Source organism: Rhinopithecus roxellana, chromosome 6 (genome assembly GCF_007565055.1).
Source record: "Rhinopithecus roxellana isolate Shanxi Qingling chromosome 6, ASM756505v1, whole genome shotgun sequence".
NCBI lineage: Eukaryota > Metazoa > Chordata > Mammalia > Primates > Cercopithecidae > Rhinopithecus > Rhinopithecus roxellana.
In genome coordinates, this window is record NC_044554.1 from 75,744,658 (window position 1) to 75,764,424 (window position 19,767).

At 39.4% G+C, this 19,767-nt stretch overlaps 1 protein-coding gene across 1 annotated transcript in view; it reads left to right on the forward strand.

The window, feature by feature from the left end:
- The window catches only part of DNAH11 (dynein axonemal heavy chain 11), a 417,881-nt gene that overhangs the window by 98,881 nt on the left and 299,233 nt on the right, over positions 1 to 19,767 (forward strand). Inside the window, exons 27-28 of the mRNA XM_030932862.1 lie at positions 1,823 to 1,914; positions 3,133 to 3,259. Coding sequence (XP_030788722.1) covers positions 1,823 to 1,914; positions 3,133 to 3,259 — 219 coding nt within the window. The remainder of the gene's footprint in view (positions 1 to 1,822; positions 1,915 to 3,132; positions 3,260 to 19,767) is intronic.

A 19,767-nucleotide genomic window follows, 5' to 3' on the forward strand; every position in this document is an offset into this window, starting at 1 on the left:
AAAGACAGGTTGTATGCTATTCTAGCAAAGTTTTGTAAAGAAACATGATTTGGAGCATCATATTTATAAAAATTGATATATTTTTGCATGAGTAAGCAGGAGTCAGGATACTTTTCCTGCAAAGGGTCAGGTAATAAATATTTCAGGCTGTGTGGATCATGCAGCCTCTGTAACACCTTCTGAATACTGCTATTATAACATGAAAGAAGACATGGGTAATATATAAACAAATGGATATGGTTATATGCCAATAAAGATTTACTTGTAGACACTGAAATTTGAATTTCACATAGTTTTCATGTGTCACAAAATATACTGTTTTTTATTTTTATTTTTATTTATTTATTTATTTGTTTATTTTGAGGCAGAGTCTTGCTCCGTCTCCCAGGCTGGAGTGCAGTGTCCCGATCTCAGCTCACTACAACCTCTGCCTCCCTGGTTCAAGCGATTCTCCTGCGTCAGCCTCCTGAGTAGCTGGGACTACAGGCGTCCGCCGCCACTTCTGGCTAATTTTTGTGTTTTTAGTAGAGGTGGGGTTTCACCATATTGGCCAGGCTGGTCTCAAACTCCTGACCTTGTGATCCGCCCACCTCGGCCTCCCAAAGTGCTGGGGTTACAGGCGTGAGCCACCGCACCTGGCTGGTTATTTTTTTCAGTGATTTAAAAATGTAGGCTAGGCTTGGTGGCTCACACCTATAATCCCAGCCTTTTGGGAGTCCAAGGTGGGAGGATGACTTGAGGCTAGGAGTTCGAGACAAGCCTAGACAATATAGTGAGACCCCTTCTCTACTAAAAACTTTGTAATAATTAGCTGGGCAAGGTGGCCCACACTTGTCTAGCTACTCGGGAGGCTGAGGTGGGAGGATCACTTGAGCCAAGGTAGTTTGAGGTTACAGTGAGCTATGACTGCAGCACTGCACTCCAGCCCAGGTGACAGAATGAGACCCTGTCTCCAAAATAAATGTAAAAACCATTTTTAGCTTCTAGGTCAAGCAAAACAAACATCAGGCCATATTTGTCCCAGGTACCATAGATTGCCGACCCTTGTGGTAATAAAGGTAAACAGATTCATCCTCAGAGGTAAAAGAGTGAGAAAAGACAACAGGTAGAAAATAATACTACTAGTTTCGGTTTTTCTTTTCTGTAAAAGCCATAGAAAGCACGTGGCATGGTGCACATAATGATAATTGATTGGAGAGATTTCTAGCAAAGGATAATGACTATTTCTCATAAAAATTGAGATTAAATGTTTTTTCTTTCTACCTAAAGTAGAAGTCACACATAAATTTTAATTCATTTCACTTTTGAGGAAGAAAAAATAGATTGTTTAGGTCTCTCTCATTTTTATATGTAGGTGTGCTTTTTAAGATTCTGGGCGCTCTCTCATTCTCTCTCTCTCTCTCCCTTTCTCCCTTTTTCTCTCCCTTTCTCCCTTTTTCTCTCCCTCTCCTCCCCCCCCCCACTCCTCCTACCTGTCTCCCTTTCTCTTCTCTTTCCTCTTCCCATTCTCCATTCCCTTTCTCCTTTTGCCTTCCTTTATTCTTTTTCATTTGATTTAGAAGAGAAAAATTCTCTGTGGGCCTAAAGTGGTGACAGAGCTTCTCACGTTTATTTTGATAAAAACGGTGTGCTTGTACATGCTTTTGATCTTCATCTAAGAGTTGAAAAGCAAAAGTAAACAGATGTGGTGTCAGACATTCTTAGAAGTATCTTTAACCTTGCCTCTTCATTCTTTGTTCTTCATTTTTTAATTCTCGAAACGTTTAAAAGTTTAGAAAAGATTGTTCTAATATCCACGGCTCCGTATTGCACTTTCATACAGGAGTTAATGTTCAAGACAGCCAAAGTAGAAAATGTGTTAGAAGCAACGTGCAGACCTAATCTCTATGAAAAACTTAAAGATTTACAGTCCAGGTAAGAATAAAGCTATCGAAGATGATCAATTTACTGTAATTTTATGAAGTCTCTTTCACATACCTAATAGTGTTTAATACTGTGTTATGGAGGTGCAACCTCTTGTAAATAATTTTGTAATTTTGCTTATAATTGGCTAGTTGTCTCGTACATATTACATGAAACATATATATAGTAAGTTAATGTAAATAAATCCAAAAATATTTGTTTTCTGAAAGGAGTATTATGCTAGTATATCTTCTTATCAAGAGAATTGACATGGTTGATTGATCAATTCTTTCATCAAACTATCCTGTAAATATTGATTGAGCACCTACTGTGTGCCAGGAACTGGGATTGCACTCTGTTAATGTAGTCCTTTAGTTTCTGTACAGTTTCATTTGATTAGAAATCATCCTGAGGCAGCACAGTAGCACTTTTGAAATCATTGTCCCAAGGGCCATTTGTAAAGTAATTTTCACATTTAATTCTGGCTTTTGATTAAAAATGGTCAGATCTGCTACTAAAATGATGGGTTGTAGAACTGCGATCCTTTTTTTATTGCAAGGTAAGGAAAGACCTAGATAAAATTTAATATTACATAAACAAAGCAGTTTTAGAGTCTGAAAGTTTTTTCGGTAAGGAAAAGGGCAAAATTAATTATTTCAGTTGAGTGATGCTCTTTGGGGCTTCGGGGCTCTGCCTCTGGATCATTTCTGCTCTGCTAAGGGCAATAAAGTGGAACCAATTCTGGATCTTATGACTCCTCTGAATACCTGACAGGAGGGAAGTGACTTGTGTTTTGTAGACATCCAGTGGGGGAAAAGAAGACTGTAAACCAATTTCATCTTACTAGCGCATTTTGCTCTCAGGTTGAAGGATGGCAACCTGGTCTTCTCCACTGCTGCTTAGGAGTGTCATTCAGAAAAGCAATGAATAACGTAATCCTAAGTCTAATTCATATTTAGCCGCAACTAATGGAATGTGTGTGTGTGTGTGTGTGTGTGTGTGTGTGTGTGTGTGTGTGTGTGTGTGTATTTGGCATAGTCCTCTTCTACTTGGCATAACTTGTATATTAGTCATAAGCAAGATAGATGATGGTGTCAAAAAAAAGGAAGTAAGCTACCTGTTAAACAGTAAGTTTACTGTAATGAATGGACAGGACTTGAGTTTTGTTTTGCTGAGGTTTTAATGACTGAATGGACAAGATATGCTTAAAAAGATTTTTCATTCATATAGGCTTTCTCTTTGTGAAAAAGCTCTCACTGAGTACTTGGAAACCAAGCGCATAGCCTTTCCTCGCTTCTATTTCATCTCTTCTGCTGATTTACTTGACATTCTCTCAAAAGGAGCTCAGCCTAAACAGGTAATATTTTTTTGAAAGTCTCGTATTATACTGTGTTAGCGGAGGAAAGTCATAGTGTCTCTATCATTGTCAGATGCTACCTGTCATGTCACATGGGCCAGGAACTAGAAAATCTGCAGTTAAAATTTTTAATGCAGCATCAGAGGGATGTCAGAGGCTGTGCAGAAGGGAGTAGGAAGAATAACTGTCTGGTGCTCAGTAAAGAGGAACGATATTAAATGTGTAAGGCTTCCAGTGCTGAAAGAAGTTGATGGAAAGAAACACTGTCGCCAAATCCCCCAGAATTCTGGGACAAGAGCTCAGGTATCCATTGCCTGGTTAGCAGCTTTCCTAGGGGAGAAAGGGTCACTTGGAATGAGATCATGGCTGGTACCTTCTTACTCCTCCCTCCAGAGTCACCTTCATAATTATGACATTGGGCTGATCTTCAGTGCTGTCCAAGTTAGATTTGTATAATTTCAGGATCATCCTGAATTAACCCTCGAATTTTCCCCTATCTATCTGTGCAAAAATAATGCATCACCTTTTTGCTGATTTCCACGTCAATATTTAAAGCAAATCAAAACAGATATTATCGTGTGTAATCCAAGAGCTCAGATCAGAGACAAACTTTGTACAAATTCCAAAGCACTACTTCCTATAAACTTTAAGAGAATGTTGTCTTTCATTTAGACCTACTCAATCGTTCCTGTTCACTAAGATCTTACAGTTGTTGTGGCTGACATAGCTGGACGCTCCTAGAGTTGACTGTGTATTACAGATTATTTTGAAACTCAAGCTTGTGCTATATAATTGTGGAGTTTTCTCCACTTTTTTTTCTTGGAAAAATTTTTCTCTAGATATTTTTTATGCCGTTTTCTTTGGAATGTGTGTCTCTTCACACTGCAGTTCCCTGAATTTTGCTGTTCTTTGGGCACAGTATTTATCTTAATGATTTCTCTCTTGTTCGTCATTTAACTTTGAACCTAAATTCAATTGGTTGGCTATTCTTGTTGATAATGTAAGTGCAGTTGTGCTATTAGTAACAGAATTGTTGGACAATTTGGGCAACGTGTTCAGGGTCACCACTCAGGTAGTATTGTTTTGTATATTCATGCTAATTTCCAGATGGCTTTGCAAATAAAATCTCTGTGATTAAATTGACTATGAATCTACTATATCCATCTTTTACATACTTATTAGCACACAATTAGATGCCTTTAAAAAACTATTTTGAAACATAATAGTTGTAACTAGACTATGCTTCAATAAGCCCCTGAGGGCATCCTCATGACCAGCAGCTGAACCCTCTGCCCAGGGTGACTATATGAGGGTAGCAGGTATTATATTTCATTAAAGTACATGTTTCTGAATACTTTTCAAATCTGACATGCTTACAATGCAAAATGAATTTTCAATAAGTAAGTTAGCAGAGAGGTGCATAAATCTGTAAATAGGTAAGCATTCTTTTTCTTTTAATCATATTATTTAAACACAGCGAACACTAATGTGACTGGTTTATTGAATAATATTAATTCCATGGAATAACAGTCATGAAACAGTTTTATCTTTCTGCAATTACTAATCTCACATGTGCCCTTCTGAATCTCTCTGCACCTGTAGAGATAATATCTCGGGCAGGTATTGTAATTTCCTGGTCCTCCTTTCTTATTAAAAACTTAAAAAATAAACCAAAAGCAACTCATCATATTCTAGTTGGAAATTTCCATCTCACTCCATGTCAAGGCTAAGCTTTCATTTAATAACTTGGGATTGGGAGGGAAACTTTGGCTCTTTCCTCCCCCGTCTCTGCCCATTTATCATGGAGAGGGGTTTAGGGGTGTGATCTGTCTGTTGTTGCCCTTTCCTGTGACTGCTCCTGCTTCCCTCGCCAGCAGTGACTGTCCATCTTCACCCTTAACAGCAAGGATCCACATGCTGGGTTTCTGGTGGAACATGTGTGCAGGTCCTCTGGTCAAAGGGAACCTCCCCAGGGATGTATATGCCAGAGCCACCCCCACTTTAATCCTTCCAGTTCTTGCTCCTGGCAGTGTAACCAGCCACCTGGTTCCATCTTCCTTCTCCTTTTCTACCTAGGCAGGTGTCCAAACAAGGGGCACATCAAAGATTCACTTCTTACTGATACCCAGAGTTTTTATGAGTGATTCTCCTGTTCCTCTTGTTTGACCTTAGAGTGGAGGTTGGGGTACCCAGTCTTCTATCTTACCCACAAAAGGGGAGGGAGATGCCATGGTCTCCCCAGCGTGGCTGATAACTCACACTGTGCAGATGGCCTCCTTTGCCCTCTTCCTCCCTATGGTACTTTCTATGGAAGGTGTGCATGGAGGTAGAGGAGGGTGGGGTATTGAGATGTGTCTTACCAAACCCTGGAGGGACTAACTGTCCTAACCCACATCTGTTACCTTCAGAATGTGCACATACTCACTACCTCTTTGTCCTTAATTGAAGTCCCACTCTGTGCTAGAGGAAAAGATCTCTCAATGAATTCTTGTCACCAACTCTGTTCACCATCCTTTTAAATCCTCAAAAATTCCTTCATGCCTTAGCTAAACTACATGTTGACTCACAGTCTGTGTATCCCTGATGCCAGTTTATTTTTCAGATTTCAATGATGTGCTTTTTAAACTCTTTAAAAAAATTTTCACAACATGACTTCGGTATTTTACAGAGTGCTGTCTTCTCCTTTATCAGTGTGACTTACTGTGGATGTGTCCTCACCTACCCCATTCATAGCATTTTAGCCATGAATTCTAAATCTGTGAATTCCAGGTACATTACTCAGTACTAGTACCCCTCCTTAATGAATGACTAGATTATATAAGGCTTTTGAAACATTTGAAATTATGATGAAACTGAATGTTAAAATCACAGCATGGAGCTCTCCAAACTCCCTCACAGCTGTGCTGATAAATGCCACCATGCTAACAAAGGGAGGTGGGTATTTCTTCTTGCCAGCTAATAGGATCTAGCCCTGTGGCTACAGAATAAACATGCTTACAGTTCTGACATACAGATTTGAAGTGGTGAGATATATTTTTGATGTATTTTGAAATTTTGAGAAAATTTGTATTTCAAGTTGTGCTCAAAATGTGATTTCACTGAGGTATTTTTGTGTACACTACTTAAATTTTGAACAATTAAAATTTACATAAAATGCTATCACACTGTTACTAAAGGTCTATTATTAGAAAAAGTGTTTAGCGGCCTTTGTGGTACAGATAACCATCCAAAAGTGACTTGTTGAAAAGGAGCTAAGGGCCATTTGAGTCATCTAGAGGAATAGCCGGCTTCTTTCCCTGAAAGAAATGGTTCTGCAAATTCAACATGCATTCTTAATTCTTGCTCACTAACTATGGAATAGTTAATACTACAGGCTGTTAACGCCAGATAGTGTGATCTTGCCACACTCTCTTACCCTCTTTTCAATATTAGAATCAGTTTCAGACCACCAGACTTAGTCTTTCCGTCTATGTCTTGTGTGCTAACATTCCTGAATGTGCTCCCTGTAGTGTGACTGAGATAACATGGCAGCTGCAGCTTGTGGAGCAACAATGCAATTTCCCCATAAAAGGCACTCTTTGTGGGTAGATAACTCATCTTGACATCTTGTGAATGACTTGAATTTTCCAGGCCCCCCTCCTTTACCCACCCACACTCCATTTAAGAGTGTTGGTCCAAGTGAGAGTTTCTGTAGTTAATTTTGGAATGTGATCAGCTTGAATAGACCAGCCAGGGAGGTCTGATAACCACTACAACCCGCATTCTGTAAGCAGAAACCCCCAGTTTAAGATACAAGAGTTGGATGGTAGAGGGATAAAATTGGTGTGTCTAGAATGCTGTCAGTAATTATTAGGTTTTGGTAAGTTTGGTTAACATCAAGTTTTAAAAATTTTCTTCCCCCAAATTCAGCCTGACCTCCCAAGGTTATCAGTTAACTAAAGGATGGTGGATACAGGTGCTGCTTAACTTCAGTGGTAAAACTCTTTCGTAGTTGCTGTAGAAATAAAACTTAAAGGTGTATTTGCGGCCGGGCGCGGTGGCTCAAGCCTGTAATCCCAGCACTTTGGGAGGCCGAGACGGGCGGATCACGAGGTCAGGAGATTGAGACCATCCTGGCTAACACGGTGAAACCCCGTCTCTACTAAAGAATACAAAAAACTAGCCGGGCGAGGTGGCGGGCGCCTGTAGTCCCAGCTACTCGGAGGCTGAGGCAGGAGAATGGCATAAACCCGGGAGGCGGAGCTTGCAGTGAGCTGAGAACCGGCCACTGCACTCCAGCCCAGGCGACAGAGCGAGACTCCGTCTCAAAAAATAAAAAAAAATAAAAAATAAAAAAAAAAAGGTGTATTTGCAGGATTCACTGACATGGTACAATAGTTATGGACAACTGACCTGAAGTCCCTGTGGGATTCAGTATTAAAATTCTTTGGTATTTTTTTCCCCTTTCAGAAAAAATTTGTATTTTTTAACTGAACTAGTACAGTGGTTAAAGTTAGACAAAATAATATCAGTTTACCTTTTTGCACCCTTTCAGGTTGTTACATACTACCTTAAAATAACTGACAACTTTGGGCAATCAAGGTGTTTTTAGCCACTGATTCCTAATGTGAAAGGTCTTTTTGTGTGAGAACAGTTTGCACATTTTCTTTCTCTCGTCTATGAAACAATTAACTTCTCCATGGAGATGAGGTTTGGAGAAGCTAACCCACAATGGAGCTTATACTAAAGAAAGACTCGCTGTCAAAGTGATCGGCTCTACTTGTGCTTTTTTTTTTTTTTTTTTAATTTTTTATTTTTATTTAAGTTCTGGGGTACATGTGAATAACGTGCAGGTTTGTTACATATGTATACTTGTGCCATGTTGGTGTGCTGCACCCATCAACTCGTCAGCACCCATCAATTCATCATTTATATCAGGTACAATGCAAATCGTCCCCCCTCTCCCCTCCCCATGATAGGTCCCGATGTGTGATGTTCCCCTTCCCGAGTCCAAGTGATGTCATTATTCAGTTCCCACCTATGAGTGAGAACATGTGGTGTTTGGTATTCTCCTCTTGTGATAGTTTGCTAAGAATGATGGTTTCCAGCTGCATCCATGTCCCTACAAAGGACACAAACTCATCATTTTTTATGGCTGCATAATACTCCATGGTCTATATGTGCCACATTTTCTTAATCCAGTCTGTCACAGATGGACATTTGGGTTGATTCCAAGTCTTTGCTATTGTGAATAGTGCCGCAATAAACATATGTGTGCATGTGTCTTTATAGCAGCATGATTTATAATCCTTTAGGTATATACCCAGTAGTGGGATGGCTGGGTCATATGGTACATCTAGACCTAGATCCTTGAGGAATCGCCATACTGTTTTCCATAATGGTTGAACTAGTTTACAATCCCACCAACAGTGTAAAAGTGTTCCTATTTCTCCACATCCTCTCCAGCACCTGTTGTTTCCTGACTTTTTAATGATTGCCATTCTAACTGGTGTGAGATGGTATCTCATTGTGGTTTTGATTTGCATTTCTCTGATGGCCAGTGATGATGAGCATTTTTTCACATGTCTGTTGGCTGTATGAATGTCTTCTTTTGAGAAATGTCTGTTCATATCCTTTGCCCACATTTTGATGGGGTTGTTTTTTTCTTGTAAATTTGTTTGAGTTCTTTGTAGATTCTGGATATCAGCCCTTTGTCAAATGAGTAGATTGCAAAAATTTTCTCCCATTCTGTAGGTTGCCTGTTCACTCTGATGGTAGTTTCTTTTGCTGTGCAGAAGCTCTTTAGTTTAATTAGATCCCATTTGTCAATTTTGGCTTTTGTTGCCGTTGCTTTTGGTGTTTTAGACATGAAGTCCTTGCCCATGCCTATGTCCTGAATGGTACTACCTAGATTTTCTTCTAGGGGTTTTATGGTATTAGGTCTAACATTTAAGTCTCTAATCCATCTTGAATTAATTTTCGTATAAGGAGTAAGGAAAGGATCCACTTTCAGCTTTCTACTTATGGCTAGCCAATTTTCCCAGCACCATTTATTAAGTAGGGAGTCCTTTCCCCATTTCTTGTTTCTCTCAGGTTTGTCAAAGATCAGATGGCTGTAGATGTGTGGTATTATTTCCAAGGACTCTGTTCTGTTCCATTGGTCTATATCTCTGTTTTGGTACCAGTACCATGCTGTTTTGGTTACTGTAGCCTTGTAGTATAGTTTGAAGTCAGGTAGCGTGATGCCTCCAGCTTTGTCCTTTTGACTTAGGATTGTCTTGGCAATGCGGGCTCTTTTTTGGTTCCATATGAACTTTAAAGCCGTTTTTTCCAATTCTGTGAAGAAACTCATTGGTAGCTTGATGAGGATGGCATTGAATCTAGAAATAACCTTGGGCAGTATGGCCATTTTCACGATATTGATTCTTCCTATCCATGAGCATGGTATGTTCTTCCATTTGTTTGTGTCCTCTTTGATTTCACTGAGCAGTGGTTTGTAGTTCTCCTTGAAGAGGTCCTTTACATCCCTTGTCAGTTGGATTCCTAGGTATTTTATTCTCTTTGAAGCAATTATGAATGGAAGTTCATTTATGATTTGGCTCTCTGTTTGTCTGTTACTGGTGTATAAGAATGCTTGTGATTTTTGCACATTAATTTTGTATCCTGAGACTTTGCTGAAGTTGCATATCAGCTTAAGGAGATTTTGGGCTGAGACAATGGGGTTTTCTAAATATACAATCATGTCATCTGCAAACAGGGACAATTTGACTTCTTCTTTTCCTAACTGGATACGCTTTATTTCTTTCTCTTGCCTGATTGCCCTAGCCAGAACTTCCAACACTATGTTGAATAGGAGTGGTGAGAGAGGGCATCCCTGTCTTGTGCCAGTTTTCAGAGGGAATTTTTCCAGTTTTTGCCCATTCAGTATGATATTGGCTGTGGGTTTGTCATAAATAGCTCTTATTATTTTGAGGTACGTTCCATCAATACCGAATTGATTGAGCGTTTTTAGCATGAAGGGCTGTTGAATTTTGTCAAAAGCCTTTTCTGCATCTATTGAGATAATCATGTGGTTCTTGTCTTTGGTTCTGTTTATATGCTGGATTACGTTTATTGATTTGCGAATGTTGAACCAGCCTTGCATCCCAGGGATGAAGCCCACTTGATCATGGTGGATAAGCTTTTTGATGTGCTGCTGAATCCGTTTTGCCAGTATTTTATTGAGGATTTTTGCATCAATGTTCATCAGGGATATTGGTCTAAAATTTTCTTTTTTCGTTGTGTCTCTGCCAGGCTTTGGTATCAGGATGATGTTGGCCTCATAAAATGAGTTAGGGAGGATTCCCTCTTTTTCAATTGATTGGAATAGTTTCAGAAGGAATGGTACCAGCTCCTCCTTGTACCTCTGGTAGAATTCAGCTGTGAATCCATCTGGTCCTGGACTTTTTTTGGTTGGTAGGCTATTAATGATTGCCTCAATTTCAGAGCCTACTATAGGTCTATTCAGGGATTCAAATTCTTCCTGGTTTAGTCTTGGAAGAGTGTAAGTGTCCAGGAAATTATCCATTTCTTCTAGATTTTCTAGTTGATTTGCATAGAGGTGTTTATAGTATTCTCTGATGGTAGTTTGTATTTCTGTGGGGTCGGTGGTGATATCCCCTTTATCATTTTTTATTGCATCTATTTGATTCTTCTCTCTTTTCTTCTTTATTAGTCTTGCTAGCGGTCTGTCAATTTTGTTGATCTTTTCAAAAAACCAACTCCTGGATTCATTGATTTTTTTTGGAGGGTTTTTTGTGTCTCTATCTCCTTCAGTTCTGCTCTGATCTTAGTTATTTCTTGCCTTCTGCTAGCTTTTGAATGTGTTTGCTCTTGCTTCTCCAGTTCTTTTAATTGTGATGTTAGAGTGTCAATTTTAGATCTTTCCAGCTTTCTCTTGTGGGCATTTAGTGCTATAAATTTCCCTCTACACACTGCTTTAAATGTGTCCCAGAGATTCTGGTATGTTGTATCTTTGTTCTCATTGGTTTCAAAGAACATCTTTATTTCTGCTTTCATTTCGTTATGTACCCAGTAGTCATTCAGGAGCAGGTTGTTCAGTTTCCATGTAGTTGAGCGGATTTGATTGAGTTTCTTAGTCCTGAGTTCTAGTTTGATTGCACTGTGGTCTGAGAGACAGTTTGTTATAATTTCTGTTCTTGTACATTTGCTGAGGAGTGCTTTACTTCCAATTATGTGGTCAATTTTGGAATAAGTGCGATGTGGTGCTGAGAAGAATGTGTATTCTGTTGATTTGGGGTGGAGAGTTCTATAGATGTCTATTAGTTCTGCTTGGTGCAGAGATGAGTTCAATTCCTGGATATCCTTGTTAACTTTCTGTCTCGTTGATCTGTCTAATGTTGACAGTGGAGTGTTGAAGTCTCCCATTATTATTGTATGGGAGTCTAAGTCTCTTTGTAAGTCTCTAAGGACTTGCTTTATGGATTTGGGTGCTCCTGTATTGGGTGCATATATATTTAGGATAGTTAGCTCTTCCTGTTGAATTGATCCCTTTACCATTATGTAATGGCCTTCTTTGTCTCTTTTGATCTTTGATGGTTTAAAGTCTATTTTATCAGAGACTAGGATTGCAAACCCCTGCTTTTTTTTGTTCTCCATTTGCTTGGTAGATCTTCCTCCATCCCTTTATTTTGAGCCTATGTATGTCTCTGCATGTGAGATGGGTCTCCTGAATACAGCAGACTGATGGGTCTTGACTCTTTATCCAGTTTGCCAGTCTGTGTCTTTTAATTGGAGCATTTAGTCCATTAACATTTAAGGTTAATATTGTTATGTGTGAACTTGCTCCTGCCATTATGATATTAACTGGTTATTTTGCTTGTTAGTTGATGCAGTTTCTTCCTAGCATCGATGGTCTTTACTTTTTGGCATGTTTTTGCAATGGCTGGTACCAATTGTTCCTTTCCATATTTAGGGCTTCCTTCAGGGTCTCTTGTAAGGCAGGCCTGGTGGTGACAAAATCTCTAAGCATTTGCTTATCTGTAAAGGATTTTATTTCTCCTTCTCTTATGAAATTTAGTTTGGCTGGATATGAAATTCTGGGTTGAAAATTCTTTTCTTTAAGAATGTTGAATATTGTCCCCCACTCTCTTCTGGCTTGTAGAGTTTCCGCCGAGAGATCTGCTGTTAGTCTGATGGGCTTCCCTTTGTGGGTAACCCGACCTTTCTCTCTGGCTGCCCTTAAGATTTTTTCCTTTATTTCAACTTTGGTGAATCTGGCAATTATGTGTCTTGGAGTTGCTCTTCTCGAGGAGTATCTTTGTGGTGTTCTCTGTATTTCCTGAATTTGAATGTTGGCCTGCCCTACTAGGTTGGGGAAGTTCTCCTGGATGATATTCTGAAGAGTGTTTTCCAAGTTGGTTCCATTTTCCCCCTCACTTTCAGGCACCCCAATCAGACGTAGATTTGGTCTTTTTACATAATCCCATACTTCTTGCAGGCTTTATTCATTTCTTTTTCTTCTTTTTCCTTTTGGTTTCTCTTCTCGCTTCATTTCATTCATTTGATCCTCAATTGCTGATACTCTTTCTTCCAGTTGATCGAGTCGGTTACTGAAGCTTGTGGATTTGTCACATATTTCTCGTGTCATGGTTTTCATCTCTGTCATTTCGTTTATGACCTTCTCTGCATTAATTATTCTAGCTATCAATTCTTCCACTCTTTTTTCAAGATTTTTAGTTTCTTTGCGCTGGATACGTAATTCCTCCTTTAGCTCTGGGAAGTTTGATGGACTGAAGCCATCTTCTCTCATCTCGTCAAAGTCATTCTCTGACCAGCTTTGATCCGTTGCTGGCAATGAGCTGTGCTCCTTTGCAGGGGGAGATGCGCTCTTATTTTTTGAATTTCCAGCTTTTCTGCCCTGCTTCTTCCCCATCTTTGTGGTTTTATCTGTCTCTGGTCTTTGATGATGGTGACGTACTGATGGGGTTTTGGTATAGGTGTTCTTCCTGTTTGGTAGTTTTCCTTCTAACAGTCAGGACCCTCAGCTGTATGTCTGTTGGAGATTGCTTGAGGTCCACTCCAGACCCTGTTTGCCTGGGTATCAGCAGCGGAGGTTGCAGAAGATAGAATATTGCTGCACAGCGAGTGTACCTGTCTGATTCTTACTTTGGAAGCTTCCTCTCAGGGGTGTACTCCACCCTGTGAGGTGTGGGGTGTCAGACTGCCCCTAGTGGGGGATGTCTCCCAGTTAGGCTACTCAGGGGTCAGGGACCCACTTGAGCAGGCAGTCTGTCCGTTCTCAGATCTCAACCTCCGTGTTGGGAGATCCACTGCTCTCTTCAAAGCTGTCAGACAGAGTCGTTTGGGTCTCCACAGGCCTCTGCTGCTTCCCCTGTTGTTTTTTAGCTGTGCCCTGTCCCCAGAGGTGGAGTCTACAGAGACAGGCAGGTTTCCTTGAGCTGCTGTGAGCTCCACCCAGTTCGAGCTTCCCAGTGGCTTTGTTTACCTACTTAAGCCTCAGCAATGGCGGGCGCCCCTCCCCCAGCCTCGCTGCTGCCTTGTGGTTAGATCGCAGACTGCTGTGCTAGCAATGAGGGAGGCTCCGTGGCCGTGGGACCCTCCCGGCCAGGTGTGGGTATAATCTCCTGGTGTGCCCGTTTGCTGAAAGCGCAGTATTGGGGTGGGAATTACCCGATTTTCCAGGTGTTGTGTGTCTCAGTTCGCCTGGCTAGGAAAAGGGATTCCCTTCCCCCTTGCGCTTCCCAGGTGAGGTGATGTCTCGCCCTGCTTCAGCTCTCGCTGGTCGGGCTGCAGCAGCTGACCAGCACCGATTGTCTGGCACTCCCCAGTGAGATGACCCCAGTACCTCAGTTGAAAATGCAGAACTCACCGGTCTTCTGTGTCGCTGGCGCCGGGAGTTGGAGACTGGAGCTGTTCCTATTCGGCCATCTTGCTCCGCCCCTTCTAATTGTGCTTCTAATGGGGTAGCTGTGACCCTTACATGGCCACTGAGCATTTGAAATGTGGCAGCTAAGGAACTGACTTTTTATTGTAATTAATTGCAATTGATTTAAATCTAAACCTTGATATTTGATTCAGTTATCGGAAAACATTGTGTGTTTGAAACATCTTGGGTGTGTGAATCTACCTTTGCCCCTGCATATTCTATGAAATGAAAAATACAGGTGTAGCATTTTCAGATGAAAAATCCAAATTGAGCTGTGCTGTAAATATAAAATACGTACCTGGTTTCAAAGACTTGCCGCAAATAAAATAATGGAAAAGATCTAACTTTTTATATTACTCACATGTTGAATGATAATATTTTGGGATATACTGGATTAAATATACATGTAAATTAATTTCACCTTTTTAAAATATGACTTAATGTGGCTGTTAGATGGTTGTAGCTGTGCAAATTGAAGCCACAATGCATTCTCTAAAATGACAAGATACATACACTCAGGAATGCTGAATGTTTGCATGAAGAAATGCCCTTCAAGGGCATCTGCACCAGTCTACACACAAGGAAATCTGCCAACATGTCTTTGGAGAAATCTCCTAAATTGCAGCGATGAGACAGATGGCACTCAACTGATAACTCTAATAGACTGTAAATATTGGCATTCAAAAAGGTGCCTGTGAGAAATGAGCTTTATATTAGGTGATGAAAAGCACCATTGGATCTTAAAGGAGCAAATATCTAGACCCCACATTCCCACAAGCACAGTATGTTTTTATGCAGAGCTTCCATTTGGTTATCTTCCTGATGGAGTGGAAGTGTCTCAGCATATGAATTTCAAGAGGATGGAGCTCAATGATCATTCATAGTATGCCAGAACCTTCACTGACAGGAGGAGATTGTTCTTTAGAAAATTAATAGGAAAAGGACTCAAAATGTACATGGTAAGTTAAGGGCATGCAAGACTGAATTTTAGTTAAAATGAAATCAGTAAAAAACTTCTAACTTTCCTAAAGGAAGTAGAAAGCTGGAAAGATATGAGGTATCTAAAGTGGAGGAAGCAGTTGCTCCTGAGTTTAAGTTGGGGCTGAAGAAGGAATGAGAAAGAAGGAGCAAAAGGACGCAGAAAAGGGGTGGTGGTTTTGACCATCTTGCCATTGGCTCTATTTACGTGCTGCTGAGGAGCAAGGAATAGCAGCTGCTCGTGAAAGTGTAGTCTGTCACAGAAAGTACAGCATAAGAGCAACTCTACTTGTCATGACTTAGGAATGTGTAATATTTTAAATAGATACCTTAATATAAAGGCAGCCTGATTCACTTAGAGGTTCAGGTATTTAGGTGTATGACAAGAAAATCGAGAATCTATTTCAAAATAAATGTCAAATTATATATCCCATGGAGATTATCCTTGATTATCTTCTCAAAATGATGAATATGTGGTTAATCACAAATTGTATAACAATATGCACAATTTTTTCTTCATTTCGCGTATGTGTTGCCACTGCATTTTATTCTATTGTAGCCCCTTTGGAATTCTCTCCATGGCCAATGTATAAGTTACACAACATTAGGGTTATTATAATGTGAGATTAAAGTAAAATATCACTTCGATGTTATGAGATCCAAAGATTAAATGTTGTGAATGTGGGGTCCTGCCAGCAAGGAGTTCTAGGCCCTTGTGTGGAATATGAAATTGTTCTGGTCTCAGCCTCGCTTTGATGCCACTTGATGAAGGTTGTCCAGTTCCAGCTTAAACTCAGTGGGTAGAGCTTCCAGCTATAACAAATTAGCTTTTAACAGAGTACCATTCTTTCTGGGAACAACTAGAAAAGTGGTTAAAATATTTAACTAACTCTGTTTGAATGCACTGAGGAGCATTTAAAGAGCATTGAAGAAGTTAGTGTTTCAGGGGCTAAGATAGCAGCAGAAGAAAGCACAAAGAGATTTACCTAATGTTTGATGCTGCTTTTCTCCTTGAGACATTTGATAATTCATAGATGTGGCCAATGGCATGAGAAGCTGATCAGAGGTTTCAGGAGGCTCATGGAACTTGAAAGAAGGAAGAAAATAAAAACTGGAACTCAGACCCCGTAAAGGAGGATATTATACAGAGAATCAAACAATAATAATAAATGGCTCTAAGGTGGATTGGATAGAAATTTGCCAGGGTTGGGGGAGGAAGAATCTGCTATATCTAAAAATCAGATATCTAAATCAGATATCTAAAAATTAGATCTTTACCATATCTAAAAATCAGTTCCAGATGGATGTAGATCTAAATGTGACAAGTAAAACAATGAAACAATATACAACGTGTGAGGAAGGATATCTTCATGATCTTGGAATAAGCAAAATCTCTTAAACTGGACACAAAAGTCTTAACTACAAAGGAAATATTGGATAAATTTAACTATGTTAAAATTTTAAAACTTTAGCTTATCAGAAGATACTGTTAAGAGAATAACAATGCAAGCTGCAAAGTGGGAAAAGGTGTTTGCAATACAAACAAAAGACTCATATATGGAATATATAAAGAATTCCTACAAAAGAACAAAGGCACATAATCTAATATAAAAGTGGGCAGAATCCTTAGTTCACAAAAAAAGATTCTAATGGTTAGTAAACATAAGAATGGTTGCTCAACTTCAAAAGTTATGGGGGAAAAATGCAAATTAAAACCACAACAAGAGGTATATTTTCTGTTTCTGGCCAAGATGAAAGGAACTGGATTTACCTTCTTGCCTGAAACTTAATGAGCCCAAACACACAAAAACAGGAAGAAAACTACACCAAATTGCTCAAATTGGTCAAAGCAATATGGAATTCTCAAAATCATGCATAAAACCAAATTTTATACAAGTGAACAAACATAGGGATGACAACAGACTTCACATTGGAAGCAATGCAAGTGAGCAGACAGTGGAGTAGCAATTTCTTTTTTTTTTTTTTTTTTTTTTTTTTTGAGAGACAGAGTCTCGCTCTGTTGCCCAGGCTGGAGTGGAGTGCAGTGGCCCGATCTCAGTTCACTGCAAGCTACGCCTCCCAGGTTCACACTATTTTCTCTTGCCTCAGCCTCCAAGTAGCTTGGACTGCAGGCACCCGCCACCACACCTAATTTTTTTGTATTTTTAGTAGAGACGGGGTTTCACCATGTTAGCCAGGATGGTCTCCATCTCCTGAACTTGTGATCCACTTGCCTCGGCCTCCCAAAGTGCTGGGATTGCAGACGTGAGCCACCACGCATGGCCTACAGTGGAGCAGCAATTTCAATGTACTAAAAGAAAAAAACACCTGCAACCCTAGAATTTTATACCCAGTAAAAATACCTTTTTAAAAAATGATAGCAAAATAAAGATGTTTTAACACATTCAAAAACTCAAAAGATTTCATCACCACCAGACTGGCACTACAAGAAATGTTAGAGGAAGTTCTTCAAGCAAAAGGAAGATGACACTAGATGGAAATTTGGATCTATACCAAAAAATTATGAACACTGAAATGTCAACTGTATGGAAGTAGACAAAATTGGAGCATTAGCCAATCATTAGAAGATGGAATAGTACCAAAAAATAGGAACATTGAAATAATATATATGTAAGTTTAAGTACTGGCCCTATTGATTACTGACAATGTTATTGCTTAATGTTTCTGAACCTCAATATCCTTATATACCAAATGAGGAAAGCATTAGGTATTGTCTCTTTGGCTTCTAAGTAACAGGCAAAACAAAGTGCATAAAGAACCAGTAAAAGTACATAACATATAATATTGTAAAATTGGCCACAAATTCTTTCCCTTCCTTTATCCATGCCCTTTCAATGTGATGTGGTAGTATTGATCAAGGCTAGATACTAATTCTCCATTTGGGTTGCCATATCACTTGTTTTGGCCACTGTGTCATTAGCAAAAGCTTGAAAAGTTTTTGTATACCAACACTTGCCCTTTTGCTGCTCTTTGGAAACCTGTAACCATCCCGTCATGAATGAGTCAACACTAGCCTGCTGGATAATGAGATGAACATGCCCATACCCAAGCTACCAGCTGGGCAACCATCACACACGTGAGAGAAGCCATCGATCACCAGCAGACTACAAATGTGTGGGAGAGCACAGCTGGACTAGCTAAGGCAAGCCAAAACCAACACACAGAATTGTGGCCCGTGAAGAAGCCAGTAAATCTTGGGGTGTTTTGTTATACTGCAGTTAATTAATATATGTTAGTTATGTGTTTACATATTTATATATGTGTATGTGGATATACATTCATCAATATCAACGACTTTATGTGCTACTGATTTAAAATATTTTACTTGAAATTTAAAAACAAAGCAAAAAATTTATTAAAATCAAGTACTAATTCAAGTTTTTATTTTCTTTTATTTTTTCCCTTCTTGAATACATTGATATCATTGTTTTGACATCAGTGAGTTTGGGAAGATTGGTGAAAACATCATAAGTTAATGTGTTTCTCTTTACTAGACTGAAATACTCTGCCTAGTATTCATTTTCCCTTCTCTTTTTAATTTGCGTGGATATTTCCTAAATTATTGATATGATTTGGGATTCAAAAAACACGTATGCTTGCTAATACAATGAGATATCAAGATCAGACTCACCAAAGGCTAAAATTAAAGCTCACTAAACAATGGAAAGGATGTGGAGTAATGGGAATGTTCATATCTAGCCTTCAGGATTATAAATTAATACAACTACTTAGGGAAACTGTTTAACAGCATCTTCTAAATAGGAATATATCATACATTTTTATCTAGCAGTTCACCTTCTTAGTGTACATTCAGCAGAGATACATACATAGATGGACCAAAAGAAGTATACAAGAATTTTCATAGCCGCTTTTTTATAATAGTCCCAAACAAGAAGCAATTTAAATGTCCCTTAACAGTGGAATGGCTAAATATATTGTATTGTCTTTATACAGTGGAATACCATGTAGTAATAAAAATGAAAAACACCTAGTGCTATACCAAATAACATGAATGAATTCAAGTGACATAATATTGAACCATAGGAGGCAGATGCAAAAGAGTGCATACTATGTGAATTCACTTCTGTAAAGATAATATCCCTTTTTAGAGAAATAGTAACTGGCATGCATCATGAGGAGTCTTATGGGTGCTGGTATCCTATTCTTTTTTTTTTTTTTTTTTTTCCTGGAGACAGAGCCTCACTCTGTCGCCCAGGCCGGAGTGCTGGAGTGCAATAGTGCAATCTCGACTCAGTGCAACCTCCACCTCCTTGGTTCAAGCAATTCTTATGCCTCAGCCACCTGAGTAGCTGGGATTATAGGTGTGCACCGCCACGGCCAGCTAGTTTTTGTATTTTTAGTAGAGACGGAGTTTTGCCATGTTGGCCAGGCTGGTCTCAAAGTCCTGGCCTCAGGTGATCTGCCTGCATTGGCCTGTAATCCCAAAGTGCTGGGATTACAGGCATAAGCCACCATGCCCAACCAGTATTCTATTCCTTAATCTTGTGGTAATCACAAGAGTTGTGCTTGCTTTGTTAAAATTTATTAAGTTGTACACACATGATGTTTTCCCGTTTTTCTG